At 54.1% G+C, this 23,824-nt stretch overlaps 2 protein-coding genes across 11 annotated transcripts in view; one reads left to right on the top strand and one right to left on the bottom strand.

The window, feature by feature from the left end:
• ARV1 (ARV1 homolog (S. cerevisiae)) overlaps positions 1-12,047 on the top strand; it is a 17,732-nt gene extending 5,685 nt beyond the window's left edge. The window contains exons 1-5 of one of the 10 annotated variants that reach the window (XR_552129.1): positions 4,752-4,875; positions 5,685-5,907; positions 6,174-7,056; positions 7,603-7,884; positions 11,787-12,047. Coding sequence is in view for 4 of the 10 variants with exons in the window: in XM_008593677.1 (XP_008591899.1) it covers positions 814-908; positions 4,746-4,875; positions 5,685-5,827 (368 nt within the window). In the remaining 6 variants the exon portion in view is untranslated. Of the gene's footprint in view, positions 1-813; positions 1,039-1,994; positions 2,450-2,483; positions 2,485-4,471; positions 4,475-4,745; positions 4,876-5,684; positions 6,143-6,173; positions 7,885-8,001; positions 8,036-11,786 lie in introns of those variants that run through there. The other 9 variants (XR_552130.1, XR_552128.1, XR_552127.1 and 6 more) reach the window with 9 other exon arrangements.
• Positions 12,048-17,874: 5,827 nt separating this feature from the next.
• FAM89A (family with sequence similarity 89, member A) overlaps positions 17,875-23,824 on the bottom strand; it is a 16,137-nt gene continuing 10,187 nt past the window's right edge. Inside the window, exon 2 of the mRNA XM_008593675.1 lies at positions 17,875-18,694. Within this exon, the coding sequence (XP_008591897.1) occupies positions 18,422-18,694 (273 nt within the window). The 3' untranslated portion in view covers positions 17,875-18,421. The remainder of the gene's footprint in view (positions 18,695-23,824) is intronic.

The following is a 23,824-nucleotide window of genomic DNA, read 5'->3' as shown; positions in this document are numbered from 1 at the left end:
AATAAAAATGCGTTCCAGGAAAACCTGATTGTGCAGAGACCTAGACTACATATGATATAGCTTATGTTGGAAACATGGGATCAAGGACAGACCACTCAGAGTGTATGCAGCTGGGTAATCAGAGGACTAACAATCCTAATGAAAATAACAGTATGGTTACATGAAGTGTGAGATTCCTAGTGCATAAGAACTTGAGCAGATCATGCTGTGTTCTGACCATAGGACACAGTGGAACCATGGCTGCTTCTAATCTGGACTCTGTTCGTGTGTGAATCCTCCCAGGAAATAGAAGGAATTGCACTAAAAAATGTTGCTAAAATGAATAAGGCAAGTCTTAATTTAGGTAACAAATACTCAGGATCGTGTAGATAGCAGGCACTCGGTGAGTAGTGGAAGAATGCACAAAGAAAAACGTCCGCATAGTTATCCTCACCCTAGGACAGGCTCCGCCTTTCAGACTGGGAGACCCGTTCTCCAGGCTATTCCGTCTGTGGAGGTCTCTCACTCTGGAGGCGTTCAAACAGAACCTTCCTTCCTGGAAGGAACTTTAGAAAGTTGATGATTATAATATTAGTTCTTTAGCAGATGATGAAAAAACTTGAAATATGTTCCTGAAATCATGCCAGCAGGTTTTGCTACAAAAGCCAGGGGTTTATTTTTTAAAAAGAAGAAAAAAATTTTTTGATCTTGAGAAAGTATTTCGTATGAAGCTGATAAGTGACATTTTGGAATTGTGGGTTATTTGTTCTTAGAGGGATATGTTTTGGATGGAGACATTCATATTTATATTTTTATTTTCCATTTCTTCCTTAGAACAAACTGCCTTTCTAATTGGCATTTTTAGTTTCCTGTGGGTGGGACGGCCCATGACAGAGAAGAAAAGGCCCGACTTCATCTTGCTGCTGAAAGCTCTATTACTATCTAGCTACGGAAAACTCCTGCTGATCCCAGCTGTCATCTGGGAACATGACTACACACCTCTGTGCCTCAGACTCATTAAAATGTTTGTCCTGACGTCAAATTTTCAGGCAATCAGAGGTATGTTTATATGCTGATCCCAGCTGTCATCTGGGAACATGACTACACACCTCTGTGCCTCAGACTCATTAAAGTGTTTGTCCTGACGTCAAATTTTCAGGCAATCAGAGGTACGTTTATGGACGTCAAATTTTCAGGCAATCAGAGGTATGTTTATATTTTTATCCTGCCTTCCCGCCTTTCAACCCATAAAAAAGCTTAAAGCCTTGTTTCTAAAGCAGTTCTTACATGACCTGCCGAGCACTGGGATTCTTCATAGGGTAACAGCGATCCCTGACGTTCCTATAGTGCCTTGTGCATGGCAGGCACTCAGTGTTTCTTCAGTTTAACCACATAGCGCGGTAGAGTTTCCAAATGCTTCCGTGTGCATTATCTCTGTCCTGTGGGGTTAGTCGGGCACCCATTATTACTTCTACTTAATGAACGAGTTCGTGGGCTGTGAGGGTTAGGTGACTTGTCCAGAGTTACATGCCTAGGCAGTTGGAAAGCCAGGGTAGAAGCCAGGTGTCTGCCTCTCGGCCCAGGACAACTCCTGCTGTACCAGGAAAGAGAGAGGTAGACCTGCGTGTCTTCGTGTTTCCCGCACATCATGGGGAGTGCTCTTTAAACAAGTACATCATCTGGTGCTTTTTATCATCATTGTGCAAACCGTGACACTGGGGGTATCACTTTTTTTCTGTTATTTATAACCTTGGAGTTTTTTATTTTCTCCTTTAATCTCTATGGGAATCTGCCTCTCAGTTAGAGCAGCTCAGCGCTTTCGTTATAAGCAGAGGCTTTGGTTCTCCCAGCAGACGTGCAGATGGAAGAGCGGGAGTAGGTGACAGCAGGGACTAGTGAGAACACATACACGTTTTCTGAACACGCTTCACAGAATGGCTTTGCACACTGCCACGTAGTTTACCTGCCAGCGTCATAATGTTCCTAGAAACTTATTGGTGCCTTTTCTTTTCCAGTGACCCTGAACGTCAACCGGAAGCTGTCCTTGCTGGCCGTCCTGAGTGGCTTCCTGCTGGAGAACACCATGGTCTACGTCCTCCAGAGGGTGGAGTGGGACGTGGGCAGCGACTGTGCCATCTACAGGTCCCAGGACTTCTGAAGAGGTTCTACAGGCATGTCACCTAGCCTGTCCCTGGCACCTGACTGCCTCCAGCTCGCCTGTCTCCCTCCAGGCCCTCAGTACGCAGCTCCCAGGGCCTCACTGTAGTTCCTTCTGTCATCCTCGGTGGTATCAGCATCATGTTTCTGCTGCTTCTAGGGCCCCTCCTCCCAATATCTCTGTCACCTCCACTCCCCCATTCCTTCCGAGCTCTTGGGCTCTGAAACCTGCCCCTCAGCTGTCTCCTGTCCTCCCCGCCCTCCGCCCCTGCTCTTTGCCGCCCTCCCCGCGCCTTTCCCTGCTTCTCTGCTTCTGACCCGCTTCTCCCTTTGGTAACCACCCCTAGGGCTGGAAGCAGCCGGTGGCTCTTCTCGTCAGCCCCTCGGGGCCCGCCAGTCGCTGGCCCGCCCTCCGCACGCCTCGCCATCCGCCCCTGCAGAGCCTTGCGGTGCTGCTGCTGCGGCTGCTCTGCCAGGGCCCGGACCTCAGCGGGGCCTCCACGGCCATTCGGACGGCGCCCCAGGCTCCTCGCCCCAGGTCCACCCTCACCCGGCTGAGCATTGAGGCTGCCACGAGCTGCCCAGACCTCCGGCCTCGCTGCAGCCGTTCTCTAGCCTTCCCCGTCCTGCCCTGCAGCCGCCTCTCTGGGGCTCTGTCCCGCTGGAGAGGTCCCTCCTCCCTTCAGGCCTTCAGTCGCCCACGCTCCTGTGCCCGGCTCTTCATGCTACAGCAGTTGCTCTCGGCCTCTTCCTGTTTCTCTACTGCTTTTTCTTTTGTGAAACATTCTGTCTCCGGCCTCTGGGATCCACAGTCCTGAAGTGCACGGGAGGCCACTTGCTGGCTCCTTTCAGAGGCCCCGTCCCCGCGCTCTGCTCTGGAAGCCGCCAGCTCCTGGCCCCTCAGACAGGCCACCCTGCCCTTTCTGTGTGCCCCTCTCTGCCAGGTTACTGCGTCCTGCCTGCCCCTCCTGCATGATGCCAGCACGGTCCTGCCCTCACCTGAAAGGCCAGCAGGTCCGAGGTGGGGCTCAGGGTGTGCCACAGAGCAGAGCCCTTTTCTGATGGCTTCTCTCTGCGGACAGTCTTCACTCTTCACTTGGGCCACCCAAGGTCGGACCAGCCTCCTCACCCACGAGCTGCCCAGACCTCCGGCCTCGCTGCAGCCGTTCTCTAGCCTTCCCCGTCCTGCCCTGCAGCCGCCTCTCTGGGGCTCTGTCCCGCTGGAGAGGTCCCTCCTCCCTTCAGGCCTTCAGTCGCCCACGCTCCTGTGCCCGGCTCTTCATGCTACAGCAGTTGCTCTCGGCCTCTTCCTGTTTCTCTACTGCTTTTTCTTTTGTGAAACATTCTGTCTCCGGCCTCTGGGATCCACAGTCCTGAAGTGCACGGGAGGCCACTTGCTGGCTCCTTTCAGAGGCCCCGTCCCCGCGCTCTGCTCTGGAAGCCGCCAGCTCCTGGCCCCTCAGACAGGCCACCCTGCCCTTTCTGTGTGCCCCTCTCTGCCAGGTTACTGCGTCCTGCCTGCCCCTCCTGCATGATGCCAGCACGGTCCTGCCCTCACCTGAAAGGCCAGCAGGTCCGAGGTGGGGCTCAGGGTGTGCCGCAGAGCAGAGCCCTTTTCTGATGGCTTCTCTCTGCGGACAGTCTTCACTCTTCACTTGGGCCACCCAAGGTCGGACCAGCCTCCTCACTGGCCTTCAGCCTATGTGCCACATGACTCTTCTTCATAAAGCGCCACTTGGGGGCCTCCCGAATTTCTCTGCCATTTCATGTGCTCACGTAGGAGTTTCTGGTATTTTCTGGAGGGGCATCTTTGGTTTTCTCTAAGCCTTGGTGTGGCCCTGTGTACCCTGGTGCTGATTTCCCCCCAGGCATTTTCCACCACGTCCCATGTCCCTGTGGGTCCCCTCTTCTCCAAACCTGCCAGTGCTCTCTCCAGGCCCTGGAGCACTGCTCCTCTCCCTAACCAGAGGGGGTCATCCGTGCCCCTCCATGGAACACCCCTGCCAGCCGTGCCCGCTCCTCCGCTGGCTCCAGGTGCTCAGTATAGCCACGGTGGCCATGTGCTGGGTCCAAGACTGTGCCGCTGCCCTTCATAAGTGCCTCACTCGTCAGGCTGTCAGTTATCATTTACGGTTAGGAAAATAAGGTCACAGTCGCTTGCCCAGTTTCATGTCATCTCGTGTTTTATACTTGTCTATGTCACATTCGCAGGCCCCGCTTCCCCAGCTCAGGGCCCCCTGTATCTGCCATAGCACGGACCCTGCCTTTACAGGTGTTTGTCAGCTTAAGGGCCAGCAGGATGTGCCCTTCTAGATACTTCCTTCATTGCCCACAGTTGCACCCTCCCTCACAATCTATGGCATGACCAGCTACATCTGAAAGAGACATGAGATATCAGATGAAGACACATCATTTCTGATGAGTGGAATGAGGCAAAGATTTGGAAGCACTTCCCAAAAGAAGCAGTGACGGTGGCAGTGGAGACCCAGCCCACCAGCCCACAGCCCCAGGAAGCGGCCAGGCGCTTTCCACGCAGACACAGACACACACGCACTCTCGAGTGTTGCCAGGGGGCTGCCTGTGCAGCAGGTGACGATTATCCCTGTAGNGCTCTATTACTATCTAGCTACGGAAAACTCCTGCTGATCCCAGCTGTCATCTGGGAACATGACTACACACCTCTGTGCCTCAGACTCATTAAAATGTTTGTCCTGACGTCAAATTTTCAGGCAATCAGAGGTATGTTTATATTTTTATCCTGCCTTCCCGCCTTTCAACCCATAAAAAAGCTTAAAGCCTTGTTTCTAAAGCAGTTCTTACATGACCTGCCGAGCACTGGGATTCTTCATAGGGTAACAGCGATCCCTGACGTTCCTATAGTGCCTTGTGCATGGCAGGCACTCAGTGTTTCTTCAGTTTAACCACATAGCGCGGTAGAGTTTCCAAATGCTTCCGTGTGCATTATCTCTGTCCTGTGGGGTTAGTCGGGCACCCATTATTACTTCTACTTAATGAACGAGTTCGTGGGCTGTGAGGGTTAGGTGACTTGTCCAGAGTTACATGCCTAGGCAGTTGGAAAGCCAGGGTAGAAGCCAGGTGTCTGCCTCTCGGCCCAGGACAACTCCTGCTGTACCAGGAAAGAGAGAGGTAGACCTGCGTGTCTTCGTGTTTCCCGCACATCATGGGGAGTGCTCTTTAAACAAGTACATCATCTGGTGCTTTTTATCATCATTGTGCAAACCGTGACACTGGGGGTATCACTTTTTTTCTGTTATTTATAACCTTGGAGTTTTTTATTTTCTCCTTTAATCTCTATGGGAATCTGCCTCTCAGTTAGAGCAGCTCAGCGCTTTCGTTATAAGCAGAGGCTTTGGTTCTCCCAGCAGACGTGCAGATGGAAGAGCGGGAGTAGGTGACAGCAGGGACTAGTGAGAACACATACACGTTTTCTGAACACGCTTCACAGAATGGCTTTGCACACTGCCACGTAGTTTACCTGCCAGCGTCATAATGTTCCTAGAAACTTATTGGTGCCTTTTCTTTTCCAGTGACCCTGAACGTCAACCGGAAGCTGTCCTTGCTGGCCGTCCTGAGTGGCTTCCTGCTGGAGAACACCATGGTCTACGTCCTCCAGAGGGTGGAGTGGGACGTGGGCAGCGACTGTGCCATCTACAGGTCCCAGGACTTCTGAAGAGGTTCTACAGGCATGTCACCTAGCCTGTCCCTGGCACCTGACTGCCTCCAGCTCGCCTGTCTCCCTCCAGGCCCTCAGTACGCAGCTCCCAGGGCCTCACTGTAGTTCCTTCTGTCATCCTCGGTGGTATCAGCATCATGTTTCTGCTGCTTCTAGGGCCCCTCCTCCCAATATCTCTGTCACCTCCACTCCCCCATTCCTTCCGAGCTCTTGGGCTCTGAAACCTGCCCCTCAGCTGTCTCCTGTCCTCCCCGCCCTCCGCCCCTGCTCTTTGCCGCCCTCCCCGCGCCTTTCCCTGCTTCTCTGCTTCTGACCCGCTTCTCCCTTTGGTAACCACCCCTAGGGCTGGAAGCAGCCGGTGGCTCTTCTCGTCAGCCCCTCGGGGCCCGCCAGTCGCTGGCCCGCCCTCCGCACGCCTCGCCATCCGCCCCTGCAGAGCCTTGCGGTGCTGCTGCTGCGGCTGCTCTGCCAGGGCCCGGACCTCAGCGGGGCCTCCACGGCCATTCGGACGGCGCCCCAGGCTCCTCGCCCCAGGTCCACCCTCACCCGGCTGAGCATTGAGGCTGCCACGAGCTGCCCAGACCTCCGGCCTCGCTGCAGCCGTTCTCTAGCCTTCCCCGTCCTGCCCTGCAGCCGCCTCTCTGGGGCTCTGTCCCGCTGGAGAGGTCCCTCCTCCCTTCAGGCCTTCAGTCGCCCACGCTCCTGTGCCCGGCTCTTCATGCTACAGCAGTTGCTCTCGGCCTCTTCCTGTTTCTCTACTGCTTTTTCTTTTGTGAAACATTCTGTCTCCGGCCTCTGGGATCCACAGTCCTGAAGTGCACGGGAGGCCACTTGCTGGCTCCTTTCAGAGGCCCCGTCCCCGCGCTCTGCTCTGGAAGCCGCCAGCTCCTGGCCCCTCAGACAGGCCACCCTGCCCTTTCTGTGTGCCCCTCTCTGCCAGGTTACTGCGTCCTGCCTGCCCCTCCTGCATGATGCCAGCACGGTCCTGCCCTCACCTGAAAGGCCAGCAGGTCCGAGGTGGGGCTCAGGGTGTGCCGCAGAGCAGAGCCCTTTTCTGATGGCTTCTCTCTGCGGACAGTCTTCACTCTTCACTTGGGCCACCCAAGGTCGGACCAGCCTCCTCACTGGCCTTCAGCCTATGTGCCACATGACTCTTCTTCATAAAGCGCCACTTGGGGGCCTCCCGAATTTCTCTGCCATTTCATGTGCTCACGTAGGAGTTTCTGGTATTTTCTGGAGGGGCATCTTTGGTTTTCTCTAAGCCTTGGTGTGGCCCTGTGTACCCTGGTGCTGATTTCCCCCCAGGCATTTTCCACCACGTCCCATGTCCCTGTGGGTCCCCTCTTCTCCAAACCTGCCAGTGCTCTCTCCAGGCCCTGGAGCACTGCTCCTCTCCCTAACCAGAGGGGGTCATCCGTGCCCCTCCATGGAACACCCCTGCCAGCCGTGCCCGCTCCTCCGCTGGCTCCAGGTGCTCAGTATAGCCACGGTGGCCATGTGCTGGGTCCAAGACTGTGCCGCTGCCCTTCATAAGTGCCTCACTCGTCAGGCTGTCAGTTATCATTTACGGTTAGGAAAATAAGGTCACAGTCGCTTGCCCAGTTTCATGTCATCTCGTGTTTTATACTTGTCTATGTCACATTCGCAGGCCCCGCTTCCCCAGCTCAGGGCCCCCTGTATCTGCCATAGCACGGACCCTGCCTTTACAGGTGTTTGTCAGCTTAAGGGCCAGCAGGATGTGCCCTTCTAGATACTTCCTTCATTGCCCACAGTTGCACCCTCCCTCACAATCTATGGCATGACCAGCTACATCTGAAAGAGACATGAGATATCAGATGAAGACACATCATTTCTGATGAGTGGAATGAGGCAAAGATTTGGAAGCACTTCCCAAAAGAAGCAGTGACGGTGGCAGTGGAGACCCAGCCCACCAGCCCACAGCCCCAGGAAGCGGCCAGGCGCTTTCCACGCAGACACAGACACACACGCACTCTCGAGTGTTGCCAGGGGGCTGCCTGTGCAGCAGGTGACGATTATCCCTGTAGACGGCCCAGGTGAGCGCACGTCATCCTTCTGCAGTGAAAGGTCTAGGTTTTGTTCCCTTAACATTTATTTCTGTTCAATTTAAATGTTTAGTTACTGGCTTAGAATCTTCTCTGTTCTTACCATAGAAACACATTTATTAAAATCTGTCAACATGGGGCCGAGCCCGTGGCACACTTGGGAGAGAGTGGCGCTGGGAGTGCAGCGGCGCTCCCGCCGCGGGTTCGGATCCTATGTAGGGATGACCGGTGCGCTCACAGCACTCACTGGCTGAGCGTGGTGCGGCTGGTCTCAAAAAGGACAAAAAAGAAAAAAATCTGTCAACATAAACTGAGTTTGTAAATTTTCAATTCAGTGAGTAAGTTATGATCCAAAAACTAAACAAGATACCAAAAACCACTGAACTGTACACTTTAAGGGTGAATTGTATCTCAATTAAGCTGTCATTTAAAAAACAGATAAGACAGCACCTTTCCCTCCCCCCTGCCCGTGTCGTTCACTTGTTCTTTCGTTCATTGTTTGCTTGTTCATCCCCAGCTATTTACTGAGCCCCCACTGTATTCTGCCAGGCCTGTGGGTACAGTGATGGTGAGACCCGGCTCTCTTGAAGCTTGCTGGTAGCGATGGGTTCAGAAGTCTGAGCAGAGAGTCGCAGTGCAGAGTGATGGGTGCCGTCGAGGTGGCCGTGGGGGGCTGGAGAGGCGCAGAGCCGGAGCACCTGCTGCAGCCTGCGGCATCTCCCGAGAGGAGGAGGAAGGAAAGGATCTTTCCAGTGCCCTGGTGGGGAGAATGACCACGCATGCCCAGTCCTAGAGGACAGAGTGTGTAGGGTGGCACGCAGAGGCTGGCGGCATACGAGACAACGGGGTGGAGTGCGGCAGTGGGCTCCAAAATGACACCAGGAGGTCACGTGAAGGGTAGGCCATGAGCACCTCCTGAGGAGTAATTTATCCCCAAGGACAATGAAACCAATGCAGGTACAAGAATTTAAAAAGTCAGCTGGGACAGCATCTCAGAAAAGCCACAGAATGGACAGGGCTGCTGACCACCAGCTGGAGCCTGTAAGTGCTAAGAAGGGAGACGCGGGCCAGAGGTGCCCCCGCAACACAGAAGGCTGGCGAAAAGCGAGTGTTGGGAGAGTGACAGAAGCCTAACGCAGTGGCTCTTGCTTCCCAGATCTTTGTCCATTAACTCGTAAGTGAAGACAAGCACCTCAACCATTGATAGATTCACACGCAGCACACATCAGTCTGTTCTGATCACCGCAAGATTATTTATTAATCTTTAAGAGAACAAATGAGTATTGGGGCCCCTTTCCCCAGTGTCAGGTGTCCGTGAGCAGTGGTTACTAGGGGCTGTGGGGTGAGCAGCAGAGGACACCCCCGTCCACCTCGAGTCTTAGACCCCGTCCAGCGTGTGATCCATACCATTGCTCCTTGTCATGAGGAAAGAAGGCGCGGCCCCCAGGCAGCAGGCAGAGGACGCCCACGGCCTGGCAGGTCGACAGAGCTGGTTGTCCCCCTGCACCTGACCCTGGGGAGTCCATCACATCTCCACACTGCTGCCTCATGGCCCTGGATTTCCATATTTTTTATGAAAAGTTGCAAAGGTACAGATAAGTTGGAAGAGTCGTATGTCCACCACCTAGACTACAGTTGTCAGTTTAGCCCTGGCTTCTTTTTAGAGTTAGTTTTCAATGTACTTCCTGAAGCGAGGCAGCATTGCCCACCTTGTTGTGTTGGGAAGTTGCGAGGTGGCCGTGGTGGTGCTCAGAACCCTGGAGGGGTGTCTGTATTTTCCAGTCCACCCCTGTCCCCAAGTAACTGTGACATGATCTAACAATAGCAGCTATTTATATGAAAATCCACTTGAAGGTAGAAAAATTAAGTCACTTTGACCTTTACTGAAAAGCACATGCACCCGCCATCCTGGACAGCCTGCCTTGTACCCACAGTTGCGACAGTTACCCTCCCATGTGGTCACATGGACGGAGCCCACTGCCAGCTCTTGAGTGCGTGACGCAGCCAAGAGCCAGAGGAGAAAAAGGACTCAATTTATGAGCGCACAATACAGACCAGTAAGGCACAAGCAAAATGGGCTTTTGTTAGATTTTCTGCCAGAGGATCTGAAGCCCTTTGAACCAAACTGAGAGGAAAACATCATGGTGTATACATGAGCCAAAGAAAGGGTATTTTTTAGATATTTACAAGACAAAGTACTAATCAGAAAATCTAAAGACATTTTAAAAATCACAGTCTTGGAGGGCATAAGGGTCGTGCCCAGGGTCTCACGGTACATGGCAACAGAATTGGCTGTGCCTTAGTTTCCACTCAGCCTAGTGGTGGGTCCCTGGTCTGCCTTGGCCGCTGTCTAATGGTGGACCTCTGAGCATCTCTCTCCCTTTATTGAGAAGAAGGATAATTTACTCTTCTTCAAACCCAGGGAATAGAGAACAAGAGGGTTANGCCAGCTCTTGAGTGCGTGACACAGCCAAGAGCCAGAGGAGAAAAAGGACTCAATTTATGAGCGCACAATACAGACCAGTAAGGCACAAGCAAAATGGGCTTTTGTTAGATTTTCTGCCAGAGGACCTGAAGCCCTTTGAACCAAACTGAGAGGAAAACATCATGGTGTATACATGAGCCAAAGAAAGGGTATTTTTTAGATATTTACAAGACAAAGTACTAATCAGAAAAGCTAAAGACATTTTAAAAATCACAGTCTTGGGCCGGCCTGGTGGTGCACTGGATAGTGCGCCGCTTGGGAAGCGCGGTGGCGCTCCCACCGAGGGTTCGGATCCCACATACAGACCGGTTCCCGCTCACTGGCTGAGCGAGGCGCGGGAGCAACACCGAGGTTTGCGATCCCGTTGCCGGTCCCGGTCCGGTACGGGGACGACACTGAGGGTTGCGATCCGTTGCCGGACACGGAAAAAAAAGACAAAATAAATAAATAAATAAAAATAAAAATCACAGTCTTGGAGGGCATAAGGGTCGTGCCCAGGGTCTCACGGTACATGGCAACAGAATTGGCTGTGCCTTAGTTTCCACTCAGCCTAGTGGTGGGTCCCTGGTCTGCCTTGGCCACTGTTTGGAGCCTAATGGTGGACCTCTGAGCATCTCTCTCCCTTTATTGAGAAGAAGGATAATTTACTCTTCTTCAAACCCAGGGAATAGAGAACAAGAGGGTTATAAGTAAATGGAGAACTCCAGTGACCAGAACCAGCTGTGCATGTTGGTCCCGTGTCTCCAGGGGCAGAAGCTGGAGGGGCAGGGGCTGTCCTGTGGTCTCAGCGGAGCACCCAGGAGCCTTGACAGTCGGGATGTGCCTCTCCCAGGACTGCACAGGTAGCCACAACCTCCCATGACAAGACAGGACATTCTGAAGGGAGACGTTTTCGATGCAAGACTAAATTTAAAGATTCCCTGGCTCCTGAAGAGCCAGCAGAGGAAGAGCATTATGAAAGCAAGAACCTTGGCACCCCAAACAGGATTCTGTTTAGTCCTATTTAACAAATACTTGTGTACTCTGTGCCTATTTTAAGGACCTTATAGTTATTAACTTGCTTAATCCGCATAATAACTTAGAAGGTGCCTGTCGACCAAAGCTGACTCCAAGAGCCCGTCAGGAAATGTTTTCTGAGCCTGTTGGAAGGGCCAGCACAACACGTGGGTCAGCAGATTGAGGGGCACTGTCCCATCGTGACACACATGACCAGCTGGGGGGAAGGAACATAGTTCTCTTGCTCTCAGAGCTATCTCTGAGGCAGAGGAACTTGCCCTCGGGGCAGAGCTCTGTGGCTCCTACGGGTGGCGGACATCCCTGCAGCAGTCGAGACGTGGGTGGGGTGTAACTGAAGATTCCTTTACAACATTTAAAGAATGCCATTCTAACTCTCCCCTGTGTTTTCCAGAAGGCACCCTGCTTGGACACAACTGACAAGGAACACCAGGCACACACCTGCTCTGGCGCAGAGCATTTGTCGTTGACGGGCCTTCACTTGAATCCAAGGCCAGAGCCTGCCTCATTCGTGTGCTGCAAACAGGCTGCTGGTCGGCTTCGTAGCACGCGCTGCCCACGCTGACTCCTCTCCTGGCTTCCTCTGTCTGTCCCACCATCGCATCCCCTTTGTCCTGATGTCTAAACCCACATTTTTAAAACGGTACTTTGTTGTGTGAATTTTTGTAAAGCAGCCTTAAGTGATTTAGGGAACAAAGGTGGTGTGTAAGTGATGTCAGTCCACTTACCTAAGCAAGCATGTGGTCAGGCACACCTCTGCGTCCTAGGAGACACCTTCTGCCCCACGGGGCGTGCGTGGGCTCTTCACGCAGCAGCAGGACGCCAGCTCGACTTGCAGGCCGTACGTTGGGCTCCTTGTGGTTTGGGTGCCAGCACGGTGGAAACGATCTGGTAAGGGGGGCTGAGCCCGTACGGTTACTGACCGATGAGAGTCACTTAGAGTGTGTCTAATAGAAGCCTGTCAGTACAAGTCACGGGCTGTGTGACTGCAGGGGCTTGTGCTGAATCTGTCTTCCCCGGGGTTCCTGCTAGAGAAGTAACTGGGAAGAACCCTGGGGGTCAGTCCACAGAAGGAGCAGCACCCAGCGAGATGCGGGCAGAGTCTGGAGTGAGCGCCCACCTCCCCCTCCAGACTCCTCTGCCTCGTGAGGACTCCCGAGGCGCGCATGCACAGGGACACACGAGAGAAGCTGGCAGGATCCCTAGCTCGCCCTTTGACCTCACGTCCCCAGGCCTTCCTGCCCTTGTGCTGGACCCGGACTTTGATGGCAGCAACTTGCCTCTTTCGCCCAGTGATGTTCTGAAGGCCACCTTCAATGGCCTCTTCCACCGTCGCTTCCCGGGCCCCACGCTGGCCTCCTGTCATGCCATGGGCAGGAGTGTGAAGGGTGAGATATTCCTCCCAAGTCCCAGACCACGGCTGAGCTGAGCTTTCCTTCCCGACTTCCCTTCTCTCAGGCTGCGCCCGAGGGGAAGTGTCTGTTTCTCACATAAGTCTCCTCCTGTCCAAGTCCCCTTCCCAGAAGAGTGGTTTCTGTTTTCCCGGGGCCGTCCACTGAGCTCCTCTACCCTGGTCTCTGAGCTTCTGCCAGGCTGGGGATGCGCCATTCTTCGGCCTGGCACCTGCCGCTGGGCTGTGCCCGCTTCCTCACGGCTGCTCCACGCTGTTCTTTTGGTAATGCTGCTTCGTCCCTGGTTTTGCTAAACATCCTTCAGATGCCAAGCTTGTTTGTGGGAGTTCTGCAGGGGACCCGTCAGCAGAACCCGATAGGAAACTGGGTTTCAGGAACGTGTCCTTAGGTGACCAGTAGCCAGACAAGCAGGGGGCGCTGGGACGAGGCAAAGTGCCATCCATCTCTCCATCAGCCGGGAAGGACGCTGGAGCTGAGCAAGCACTACCACGGCGTCCGGTGCTTTGCTGAAACCTCAGATGCACGGCCCTGGCCAGGCGTCTCGATTTCACAACATTGGCGCATTCGTCGCATCCCTGGGGGTTGCAGGCCTCCAAGTCACCGCGGCTGAACCAAGAAGCCAAGTGCGGATTTCTACAGAGATTATGATTCCATGAAAGATTTTGAGGAGGTGAGGAAGGCTGGTATCTTTCAGAGTGAACTGATTTTGGAACATAAAGACTTTGTGTGGATTGAGTTTTAGAGACATTTGTCACTGACCTGTGCTCCCGAACTACGAAACATGAATATGTGGGCTAAGGAATAGTTTCTCTTGATTATAAACAATTAACAAATACTGTGGGGTGGGAAGCATTGGGCAGGCTGCTGGGTTCCCAGAGCCCCTATGCTCACATGGTCACCCACAAAACTGTCATCCAGCAGGTGTAACTTACAGATGTCATTGTTGTGATATAACCTCCACTACCCCCAGATGGAACAGGCTCAGATGTGTCTCTCTGCACTGAAAGCTCACTTTTTCATGAAGAGACCACCAGACGTGCTGCAACCCCTACAACCAGCCGGTTTTCTTTGGGCAGGAGGGTGCACTTGAATTTGCCAGCTATAGAGCTTTCCACTGTCCATCCTCGTGGCACATATTTATAACGGGCTCTGAAAGAGACTAGGCCTGTCCACCCAGAAGTCAGGCCAAGATCCAGTTTTAAAAAAGAAAAAATTACCCAGTAAATCATTAAACAAGAAAGTACTGTCACATAAGAGGGAGGGGGGGTACCCGGTAACCTCCCTAGATTTCAGGCTGTATCGCAGCCCTTGCCTGTGCCTTAATCGTGGATGCAGCACAAACCACACCTAGTCAGGACTCAGCCTTTATTTAGCGGGGCCTTTGGTGAGTCACCTCACTGTGCTTTCACTACAGAAATGGAAGTGTCTGACAAAGACAACGCTACCCATGAGAGCTCTGGGGACCTTGTTCATGCCACCCCATCCGCCTTCCCACCCTTTCCTCTTAAAGAACTTGCTGATCCTCCAAAGCCAGCTGAGATGTCCCAAGCCTCCTTCCAGGCCTCAGTGGCCATGGCACTTCCACGAGGACACGACTTTGCCACAGGTGCCCACCACACCTGCCCATGGCTCTGCTCACTACTCACCTTTGTCCTCTCAGTGCCCGGCTCAGCGTGAGCCAGAGAAGTGCTGAATAAACGCTATTGCATGGGTGACCTCAGCCTGGCTGTGGATCGATGAAGGCAGCTGGTCGGGTTGGTGAGTTGACGATGACTCCTGCTCGGGACCTGCGAGGAGCTGGATCGTTTGTGAACTGCAAGGCTTAAGTTATCAACGGTTCTGGGTCCGCTGCAAGGCTTAAGTTATCAACGGTTCTGGGTCCGCTGCACAGTGCCTTAGAAAGAGAAAGGCTCTTCTTTTTGACTCTGTTTTAGTCCATTTTCTGTCACTTGTAACAGAATTCCTGAAACTGGGTGATTTATAAAACAAAGAAATTTATTTCCTACAGTCCTGGAGGCTTGCATCTGGCGAGGGCCTCCTTGCTCACGGAGACTCCACAGTATGCGGAGGTGGAGCAGGTGGCACAGGGCGAGAGGGCCGAGCATGCTAGCCCAGGTCTCCCCCTCCTTAGAAAGCCACTGGTCCACTCCCATGATAACCCGTTAACCCATGAGGGCTCGGCCCTCACAACCCAATCGCCTCTTAAAGGCCCACCTCTCAACACTGCCACATTGGGGATTACGTTTCAACGTGAGTTTTAGAGGGGATGCTCCAAGCACAGCAGATGATTGCGTGCTGTGCCTTGCAGAGCAGATCATGGTCTGTCCAGCTTTCACCAGTGAACGCAGAGATTGCCTCCCTGCCTGCCAGCCTCCCTGTTGGGCACAGAAGTGAAGGAAAACGGTCAGGGCCCCTCAGATGTTTAGAATCTTGCTGAGCATTTGATGTAAATAGGCACGTGCACCCAGTGTTCCTTGGTTGTTGACTAACGTAATTGCTCATGTGCACCCAGGTGTCCTAGGTTATGGACTTAAGTATAAAGGACAAGTGGCTCTGATCCCCGGTCCCCCCCCACCCCTGGGATGGCCACAAGGAGGCCGCTACTGCCACTGGGGGCTGTTGCTGCAAGCTGTTGCTGGCAGGGTCCCCGGGACCCTCCGAGAGGCTGCTGCCACCGCTAGACCTGTAAGCTGCTGGACCTGTAAGCTGCCGTGCCATTGCTGAGAACTGGGCTCTTGTCGTCGGCCAATGGCTCCCGGGATCTTTCCCAATTACCTAGCATGGACCTGCGTGTGAGGGGTCTGGGGACCCAGCCTGGCATGTGAGGGGTCTGGTGACCCAGTCTGTACAACGGGTTTGGAGGGTCTGAGCCCCAGCCCTGACAACACAAATGGAAACTTAGTATAACTAATATAATAAAACATTTTGGCTTTAGTTATGATTCGCCTTACTCGACAACTGGCCTCGTCGTGTAGCTTTACACACTGAGTTAACTTCAAGACTAGCAAGAAAGTCCCACTCTGAGCCTAAACGTAATGATCCACACCAGGTAGCCATAAAGGACACTAGTTGGATTTATTTTCTAATCATCTGTGGAACCTTTGTAAAGAGGGTATGTAGGGAAAATGTAGGAAAACGGTCAGGGCCCCTCAGATGTTCAGAGTCTTGCTGAGCATTTGGTGTGAACAGGTCACTGCGGAGGAAGCTGAGGACTGAGCTCCTGTCGTCTGCCAATGGCTCCCAGGATCTTATCCCAACTACCTAGCGTGGACCTGCGTGTGAGGGGTGTGGTGACCCAGCCCGCACAACAGGTTTGGAGGGTCTGTGGGCCCTACCCTAGGCCGGACAATACAGATGGAAAACTTAGCGTAACGAAAATAATGAAACATTTTGGCTTTAGTTATGAATTGCTCAGCCATACAATTGGCGTAGTCACTCAGCAATACAGGGTATATTAGAAAACATTCTATAGTTGGGTAAATTAATGTTCCTGGCCAAGCTATACTTACAACAGTGCGCTGTTGGAGTCTGGGGTGACTGACATGTTTCAGACAGATTACTAAACAGTGCGGTGGTTCGTAGAGACCCGCCACTGCCCCGTAGAGTGAGAAATGGGTTAGCTCCCCCCAGCCGTACAGGAGCGGCCCTCACCTGCCTGACTTCACCCCACTGCCGACTCCGACAGACGCTCCAGCAGCAGTGAGATGACAGCCCAGAACTCAAAGCTACAGTGAGTCTTTGTGGTTCCAGAACAGCCCAGAGGCAGCAGAGCAGGGGAGGGAGCCCGCCGTGAGCCAGTGAGCTCCCCCGAGCCTGAGCCAGCCCCTCGACCTTCACCCCCTGGCTGCTGTGGCCAATTCTGAGAAGACCGGGGTCTCCTGACCATGCCTGGGGGTCTGGGGCCGGCCAGGCTCCTGCTTAATGCTGCAAGGAAGTCCCAGCAGCCCTCCAGAGCAGCAGTGGACCTTTAGGTGCTGGGCACTGGGCCGATAGAAAGTCGTTTCCCAGGTGGTGCAAGAGAATCGTCAGGGACATCTTAAGACAGAGCCTGATTCCATAGGGCCGGGACAGTATGACATTCTGCAGGTCTGATCTGCGGGTCCCACTTTAAACCCTAAGGAGCTGAAGTGCATTAGAATCACCTGGGGCCTTCTAGAACCATACAGATGCCCAGGCCTCACTAGTTAAAGCCAGATTGGGGGAGGGAGGTTCTGGAGCCCAGGCACCAATATTTCACTAAAAGCTCCATGGTGAGGAGCTTAATGTGGACAGGGCGGACGTAAGGTTCCATCACTGTTGAGCAGGGCCCCGCTTCAAAGGAACTACACCTACAGTCTGCAGGTGACCAGACTCTACCTGGTCTTACTGCTGTCATGTTCTTATCCCATGGCACAGTGTCACAGCTGAAGGCCATTTACTACCATGCTTGTGTCACCTACTTTCAGCAAAGGAAGCAAGCAGGAACTCTCTCCTGTCTCACCCGTTCCTGACACGGGTGGTCTACACAGCAGGCTAACACTGCTCCTGAGGCTGAGTTGTAGCTCTTCTCTCGGACCAGAAAGAGGCCCCAGTGAGCAGTGATCACACCCAACGAGAACAGCGCTGGCACCTGGCTGCGTGTGGTGGTCTGCTGTGGATGACACGGTTCCTTCAGCCCAGGGCAGAGCAAACCTCCTTCAGAAACATTTCACGGCAGGAGAAGGGGCAGCCGTCGGCTTTTGTATTCGATTGACTGTACTCAGTGCAGCCACATTATAAAAGCTGGTGACTCTACACTGAGAACAAAACGACTCTGGCTTAGCACGTTATCCTCATTTTTAACCCGTAAAGCTCACCCAGTGTTTTAATAAATATATTAAGGCTTAAGGCGATCAGTTTTGAGTGGAGAGCAGTTTGCTTTCTAACATGCTAGTTGACATTCAGAATCTTTAAAAGTAAAAACGCTGCTGTCGTGCAGTGACTGATACACATCAGCCTGTCCCAGGTTATCCCCCCACTAAATGCTGTCTTCGTATTACCTTCCTTCTTCCTACTGGTGGACGAAGAATGATATAAAGCAGGCAGCTGATGGGTGCGACTGGAAATGTTTACTTTGTTACTAAAAGCTTTTACTGAATCACCTGAATAATGCGGAACCCAGCTTACAAATCAATAAGGCTGAGCCAAGACACTTAAAGGCTCCTGAAGCCACAGGAACAGCTGCAGGGAGGCAGCCAAGAAATGCTGGTTTCAACAGTCACGATCTGCAGCAGGAGCCCCAGGACAAAGAGGGTGTCAATGACCTGCCACCTGCAAGGCAGTCACTAGCTAAGAGTCACCACACACAAAACACCCGTGGAGGCCTTGGCCAGGGATCCTCGTGGTGTGTTCTCGTGACTCCCCAGCAGGTGCATCTCCAGCAAGGGTGTCCAGGGTGCTGCTCAGCCCCTCCGGATCACCTCAGCAGAAGCTGCAGCCGTCGGAACATGCTGTGAACTCCCAGCCTGCCAATCCAACGGGCAGCGTTGGTCCTTGTGCTGAGCCCCGTCCCCGGCAGAGCAAAGGAGGTGCTCCCCTGCCAGACGACAGGTGACCGGCAGCAAGGGCTTCCCCGGCAGTCACGCGCCTCCCGGGGCCTCTACAGAGACTCCAGAATCCAGTCGTGGCCGGAGAGCGGGGAGACCGCTGGAGAAGGGGACAGCAACATGTCCCGAGGTGGGCCTCGGTCCCTCCCGGCGTGGAGCGACTTCTGCTCCTGGAAATACTCCTCCTGCTCGTCGAAGAGGCCGTTCTCCAGCGCCGAAGTGCGGTCCGGGGACGCTGCCTGGCACGCCCCCTTGTACTCCTGGATGGACTCGTGCAGGTGGTACAGCTGGCACAGCAAGGACATGTCCAGCTGGCGGAGGCCGACCTTGGGGGAGAGGGAGGCGAGAAGTCAGCACTGGCCTCCACCCTGAACACTCAGCCCGCACGCTCCTCCCACCAGCACGTCTGCCCCGGACCGCCAGCCACGCGGTGTCTGCACGTCCTGTGCCGAGGTCACCTTCACTGCCTTATTCCCACACCCCAGACATTACTCGCAGCGTCTGGGAAAGGTCCCACCTGCGGGGGGGTCCCACCTGCAGAAGTTGCCGGTGGCCTCCTGGGCACGCCTGGTGAGCAACACACAGCCCTCTCTGTAGCCCCAGCTGGGTTCCTTTGGACACCAAGATACAGGCGTGTCACCTCTTCTCCCTGCAATCAGACTCCCAGGAGCCCCACACCAGCCTTCCTGCTGCTGCACTGACGTCGGAGTGACACGGTCATTCTCAGCTCTTGGGAGCAACAGAGCGCCCTGCATGTGACAGGCCACCCTGGAGCACGTGCCTGTGACCAGCTCAGCCCCCCCCCCGGCGTTGGAGAGGAACAGAGGTCAGACAGGGTCCTCCAGACGGCTGTGGGACCCCTGCCCAGAGCAACTGATTATAAGAAGAAACCTAGTAAGAGGCAGGAACTCTAGTGGCTCCTGAAATTGTTTTCACAAAAACAAGTGGGGAGAGAACAAGCAACCCTGATAAAGTCACATCTTTGCAGATCATTGTGTCCCCACCGCCCCTCCCAAGGAAAAGAGTGGTCAGGACAGGCGATGCTTCCGTCACTTCATCCCAAAGAGAGGGGTTCACGTGCTTGGAAAGACCTTCACCTCGGTGTGCGGGAGGAACCCCGGGACCTCGTTCCAGCAGCAGCCTCTGCCGCAGGCCTGGGCCCCCCATGTGGCTGCGCCTCCACCTGCCCCAGTGACGCAGAGCTGGGCCCAGACGGCCCTGGACACGTGCTTCTCGGCCTTCAGCAAGTCACTCATCATCTCTGTGCCTTGGTTCATGACAAAACTGATGTCTGTGACAGGGCTCCTGGGAGGATTAAATGAAATTTCAGTCCATTTTAATAAAAGTACTCCAATGGGCTGAAGACACGTGGGTGGGTGCGCATGTGAAAACACAGTGTCAGGGAGGATCTCCAGTGTTTCTAGTGGCCAAAATGACTCAACCCAGCAATGAGATTTCTCCACCCAAAATGGTTTGACTTTCACAAAGGGAAGCTGAGGCCCGACTGGGTGTTAAAGTCCGGGTTAAGCTCATGTCCCTGAACCTCTCTATGCTGCCACGTGAACACTGGCTACCTCCTCTGCAGCCTGAACAGACACAGAAACAGGACCATGTGCACGTACTAGCCTATGTTGCTAAGGGACTTGGGAGAGGACTTGCAGAAGAAGCCTTTCCTGGAAAGAGCCACCAGCCACAAGTCAGGCGGGAGGGGGGTCTCCGGGCCCAGCCTCACCATTCTCGATGCTTTGCTGAGGTCCTCCCACGAGTGGCCTATAAACTGAGGATTTAACTGGACCGTGTACAACTGGCTCCGACACTGTGTGACTCTGGGTAGTGACCTGCTGCTTCTTGTCCTGAGTAACCTGCAAGTGCCTAGAGAGTGTCATCCTGCTCTGGAAAGCACACCTTGAACAGGTAAGCAAGGGCTAGACCCAGAGGTGCCTGGGTCTGCACATCCTCGGCCAGACGCCGTCACCCTTTTTGATTAGAGTTTGTGTGTGTGTCAGGAGGGAGAGAGGGAGGGTACGTGGCATTTGTGTTTTAAAAATCACCTAGAAGATTCCAATGCCCCGCTGCAGTGAAGATCCAGTGCTGCTGACAAACACCTGTCTTTCCTGGGCCTCTCCTGTGTACTCTCCTGCAAGCATGGGCTTTCAGGCCAGCCCAGCCAACAGCACCACTGAACACAGCGCAGGCTCCGGAGCGAGCCCACCCGCCTGCCCGCCTGGGCTCAAATCCCGGCCCTGCCCCTTCCAGCTGCGAGACCAGGGACAAACCACTCAGCTCCTAAAAGCAGCCGTGGCTGCTCCCACTGCGGTCACCTTCATGACCTCCTTTCCACTCTGCCAGCACGCAGACTCTCTCCTTGGGAAGGCGTGGCAGGTACCACAAGGCCCCGGAAACAGCAGAGCTGCGTGTGACACCACGTTCCTCCCTGTCCCCGTTCAACACTGAGATGCCAGAGCAGCGCAGGTATGTGAGAAAAGAGCTACCTGGTCCCCTTTGATCAGGAGACACCCACGTAGTCAAGGACTACGGATATCTTACTCCAGAAAGGAGGACCTTCCAAGCCGGTCATGCCTTTTCCAGCAGATGTGACTATTCTGTACCAAGTCAAATGGCCCAGCCTGCAGGCTCTAGAGCCCCAGGTGCTAGATGTCGCCCTGCAGCATACGAACAGATCTGCCTTCTCTCTCCTACCTCCCTTTACATATCTGAAGACAGACTTCATTCCACCACCCCTATGCTGTAAAAATACCCAACCTGCATTCTCCAAGCTAAATATCTCAGGCCCTCCCACTGTTTTCATGGTGACCTAACCACCAGGTCCTTTCCTCCAGATCTGCTCCTAATTCCCAAGATCCCTCCACGGTATTGGGTCTGAATACAATAACCACGCCGTAGGATTCTGACCCAGCAAAGTCCAAAGCACCCACACCTTCCAGGACTTAATACAAGGAATATTGACTTTAATAAACAAAGTCACACTCTCCCAGAGTCACACCTATGTCTGCTCAAAAAATCATGGAAAATGTTCATCTGGAATCCTGGGTACACTTCTCCTGAGTCACTCTGACACCACAAGGTTGGGTGATCCTGAGACTCTTTCCCACCTCAGGAACGAATGCAGGAAAAACACGTAAGGAGTAGGGAGCAGCTGGCTATTCCAACAGGGCTGGGTGCCACCCTCCTAGGGCGGTTTGGGGTAGGGCCAGGTAAAAGCAGGAGCCTGGGCCCCATGCCAGCCAAGGACGTGCACTTCCAGGCTTTTCTGCTGCAGGTGCCGTTTCCAAAGCACTCCCAGGCTCCCTGGGGTCTGCAGCAGGCAGGGTCAGAAGCAGAGGGTGGTGCCCTGGCCCTGTCTGCATGACACCTGAGTGACTCACAAAGCCACCTGTCATCAGACGGAGCACTGGCCTAGAAACGGAGGTGTAGCCCGCCCAGGAGCACGGCGGAGTCCTGCACACACCCTCACACAACCGCACACACGCCTCGCGTTCAGACAAACGAGGCAAGGGTGTAACCAGCGCACACAGACACGTGCACACACGCCTGCACACGTCCCAGCTTCTCAGCGCCGCCGTCTTCAGACACCAGGCTCAGCTTCCTGACTTCCCAGAAATCTTCACAATGAGCTAGGAGGATAGGGGGGCAGCCGCGTGACAGCCCGACTTCCAGCCAGGACGCCTTCTTCCTCGCCTGTCTGGTTAACTCTCACGTCCGTCTTCCAGAGGGACATTGAAAGCCGCAGAAGCGTCCCAGCATCTGGTCGGACTCTGTCCTCCAGGCTCCCGTCCCCCCTCCCCCACCTGCACCACATGTGACGCTCAGGTGCAGGCCCCGTGGCCAGGTTCCTCTTTCCCCTCCCCTCCCCTACCTGTCCCAGGGCACTTGTCACCCTCCACCCTATAGGCCAGGCGTGCACGTGGGCCTTCTTTCTCCTACCACAGGACGTGCCCCTCAAGGCTGCAACCCCATTTCCCTCCTGGACCCCTCAGCACCCGGCCCAGAGCCTTGCCCAGCAGAAATGCAGATACCCGGTGACTCGGTGAAAATGCCCGGCTGTGGCGATCTCAGACACCCTCCTAGAGAACATGTGGCTGCAGAGCAGCCTAGCGGTGGGGTCGTGCTGGGAGCGGCAGACGCTGGGCTGTACCACCGTGGTGGCCGCAGAGGTGGCAGGGCTGAACGGGCAGCCCCTTTGTGCCTGGCACACCCCTGAGGTGCCCCTGCAGAAAGCCTCAGACCACTGAGTGCACACACGGTCTCCACGTCATCATAATGACACATCCTGCCCGAGAGGAGTAAAAGACGCCACAGCCAGCTTCCTCCTGCAGCGCACTGAGTGTAGACCAGCCTGCAGCTGGGGACAGACACACAGCAGTCCACACTGGAAGTCGGACTATCTGCACTGAAAGTGTGTGGGTCTCGGGTGGGGGACCCTCAGCAAGCCCATGAACGTCTACCATGGTCCCCTCTAGCAGGGGACACCTGCCCTGCAGTGATGGGTTCCCACATGTCCTTGAAGGACAGTGGGTCTCCTGATTCACAGCCAGATTCAGAAGATGCAGCTGTCTTTGGAGAACCCACTTTCTGAAAATTCAGACAGGCTCATTTAAGAAAGATACAGAATTCTATCACCCAGCAATGTGCAGCCCCTTATTCTAGACTTTATTTAAAACTGAGAACAATCGAGTAGCTTCCACGGCTGCAAACTGCTGAGACCTTCTCTGTTCCGGCTTCCTGCGTCCTTCCTGACCATGCTCCCCTCTCCGCCCAGGGCGGCTCCTCCCACCCCAGCTGCCACACAGGTGACTAGCCAAGCCACCCCGGCGTTCCCAGCAGGGGCCCGACCCTGAGCCACCCTCAAACCCCCTTCCTTCCACTCGTGATTTTTAAAACAGAACAACAAACTCCACACGCGCATATGCCTCAGACAGGGCGGCGGTTCCCAGCTGGGTTTCGGGTCAGAGACCAGCATAGTTGTCCAGCACAGAAGGTCGCATCACAGAAGCGTGAGTTCAGTAGGGTCTCCCTGTACACGTATGTGCACACGCATGTGCAAGCTTTCGGCTGAAAGAGGAAATGTCTGTTTGCAGAATTTTCTGGAAAGTGGGATTGGGTGGAGGTGGCCAGGCAGCACTACCCATTCCATTTACAGCCTTTTGTACCACTTCACTGTTTTTCCCAACCAACACGTTTCTCTTAATTTTAAAAACTTACAATAATAAAAGTAAATATACAACAGATACACACTGCTAGTAGGACTAATACTTTTGTAAAACCTTTTGGAGACCTAGTGGGTGAGATCGAAAACCCTTCAACAGCACATGGGGCTGGCCGGTTAGGTCAGCTGGTGAGAGCACAGCCTCGTAACACTAAGGTCATGGGTTCAGACCCCCGTACTGGCCAGCCGCCAAAAAGATAAATAAAATAGCACAAAAATTCGTTCATTT

The sequence above is a fragment of the Galeopterus variegatus genome, unplaced genomic scaffold, assembly GCF_000696425.1.
Source record: "Galeopterus variegatus unplaced genomic scaffold, G_variegatus-3.0.2 Scaffold9518, whole genome shotgun sequence".
Classification (NCBI taxonomy): domain Eukaryota; kingdom Metazoa; phylum Chordata; class Mammalia; order Dermoptera; family Cynocephalidae; genus Galeopterus; species Galeopterus variegatus.
This window is presented reverse-complemented; position numbering and strand designations above follow the sequence as displayed.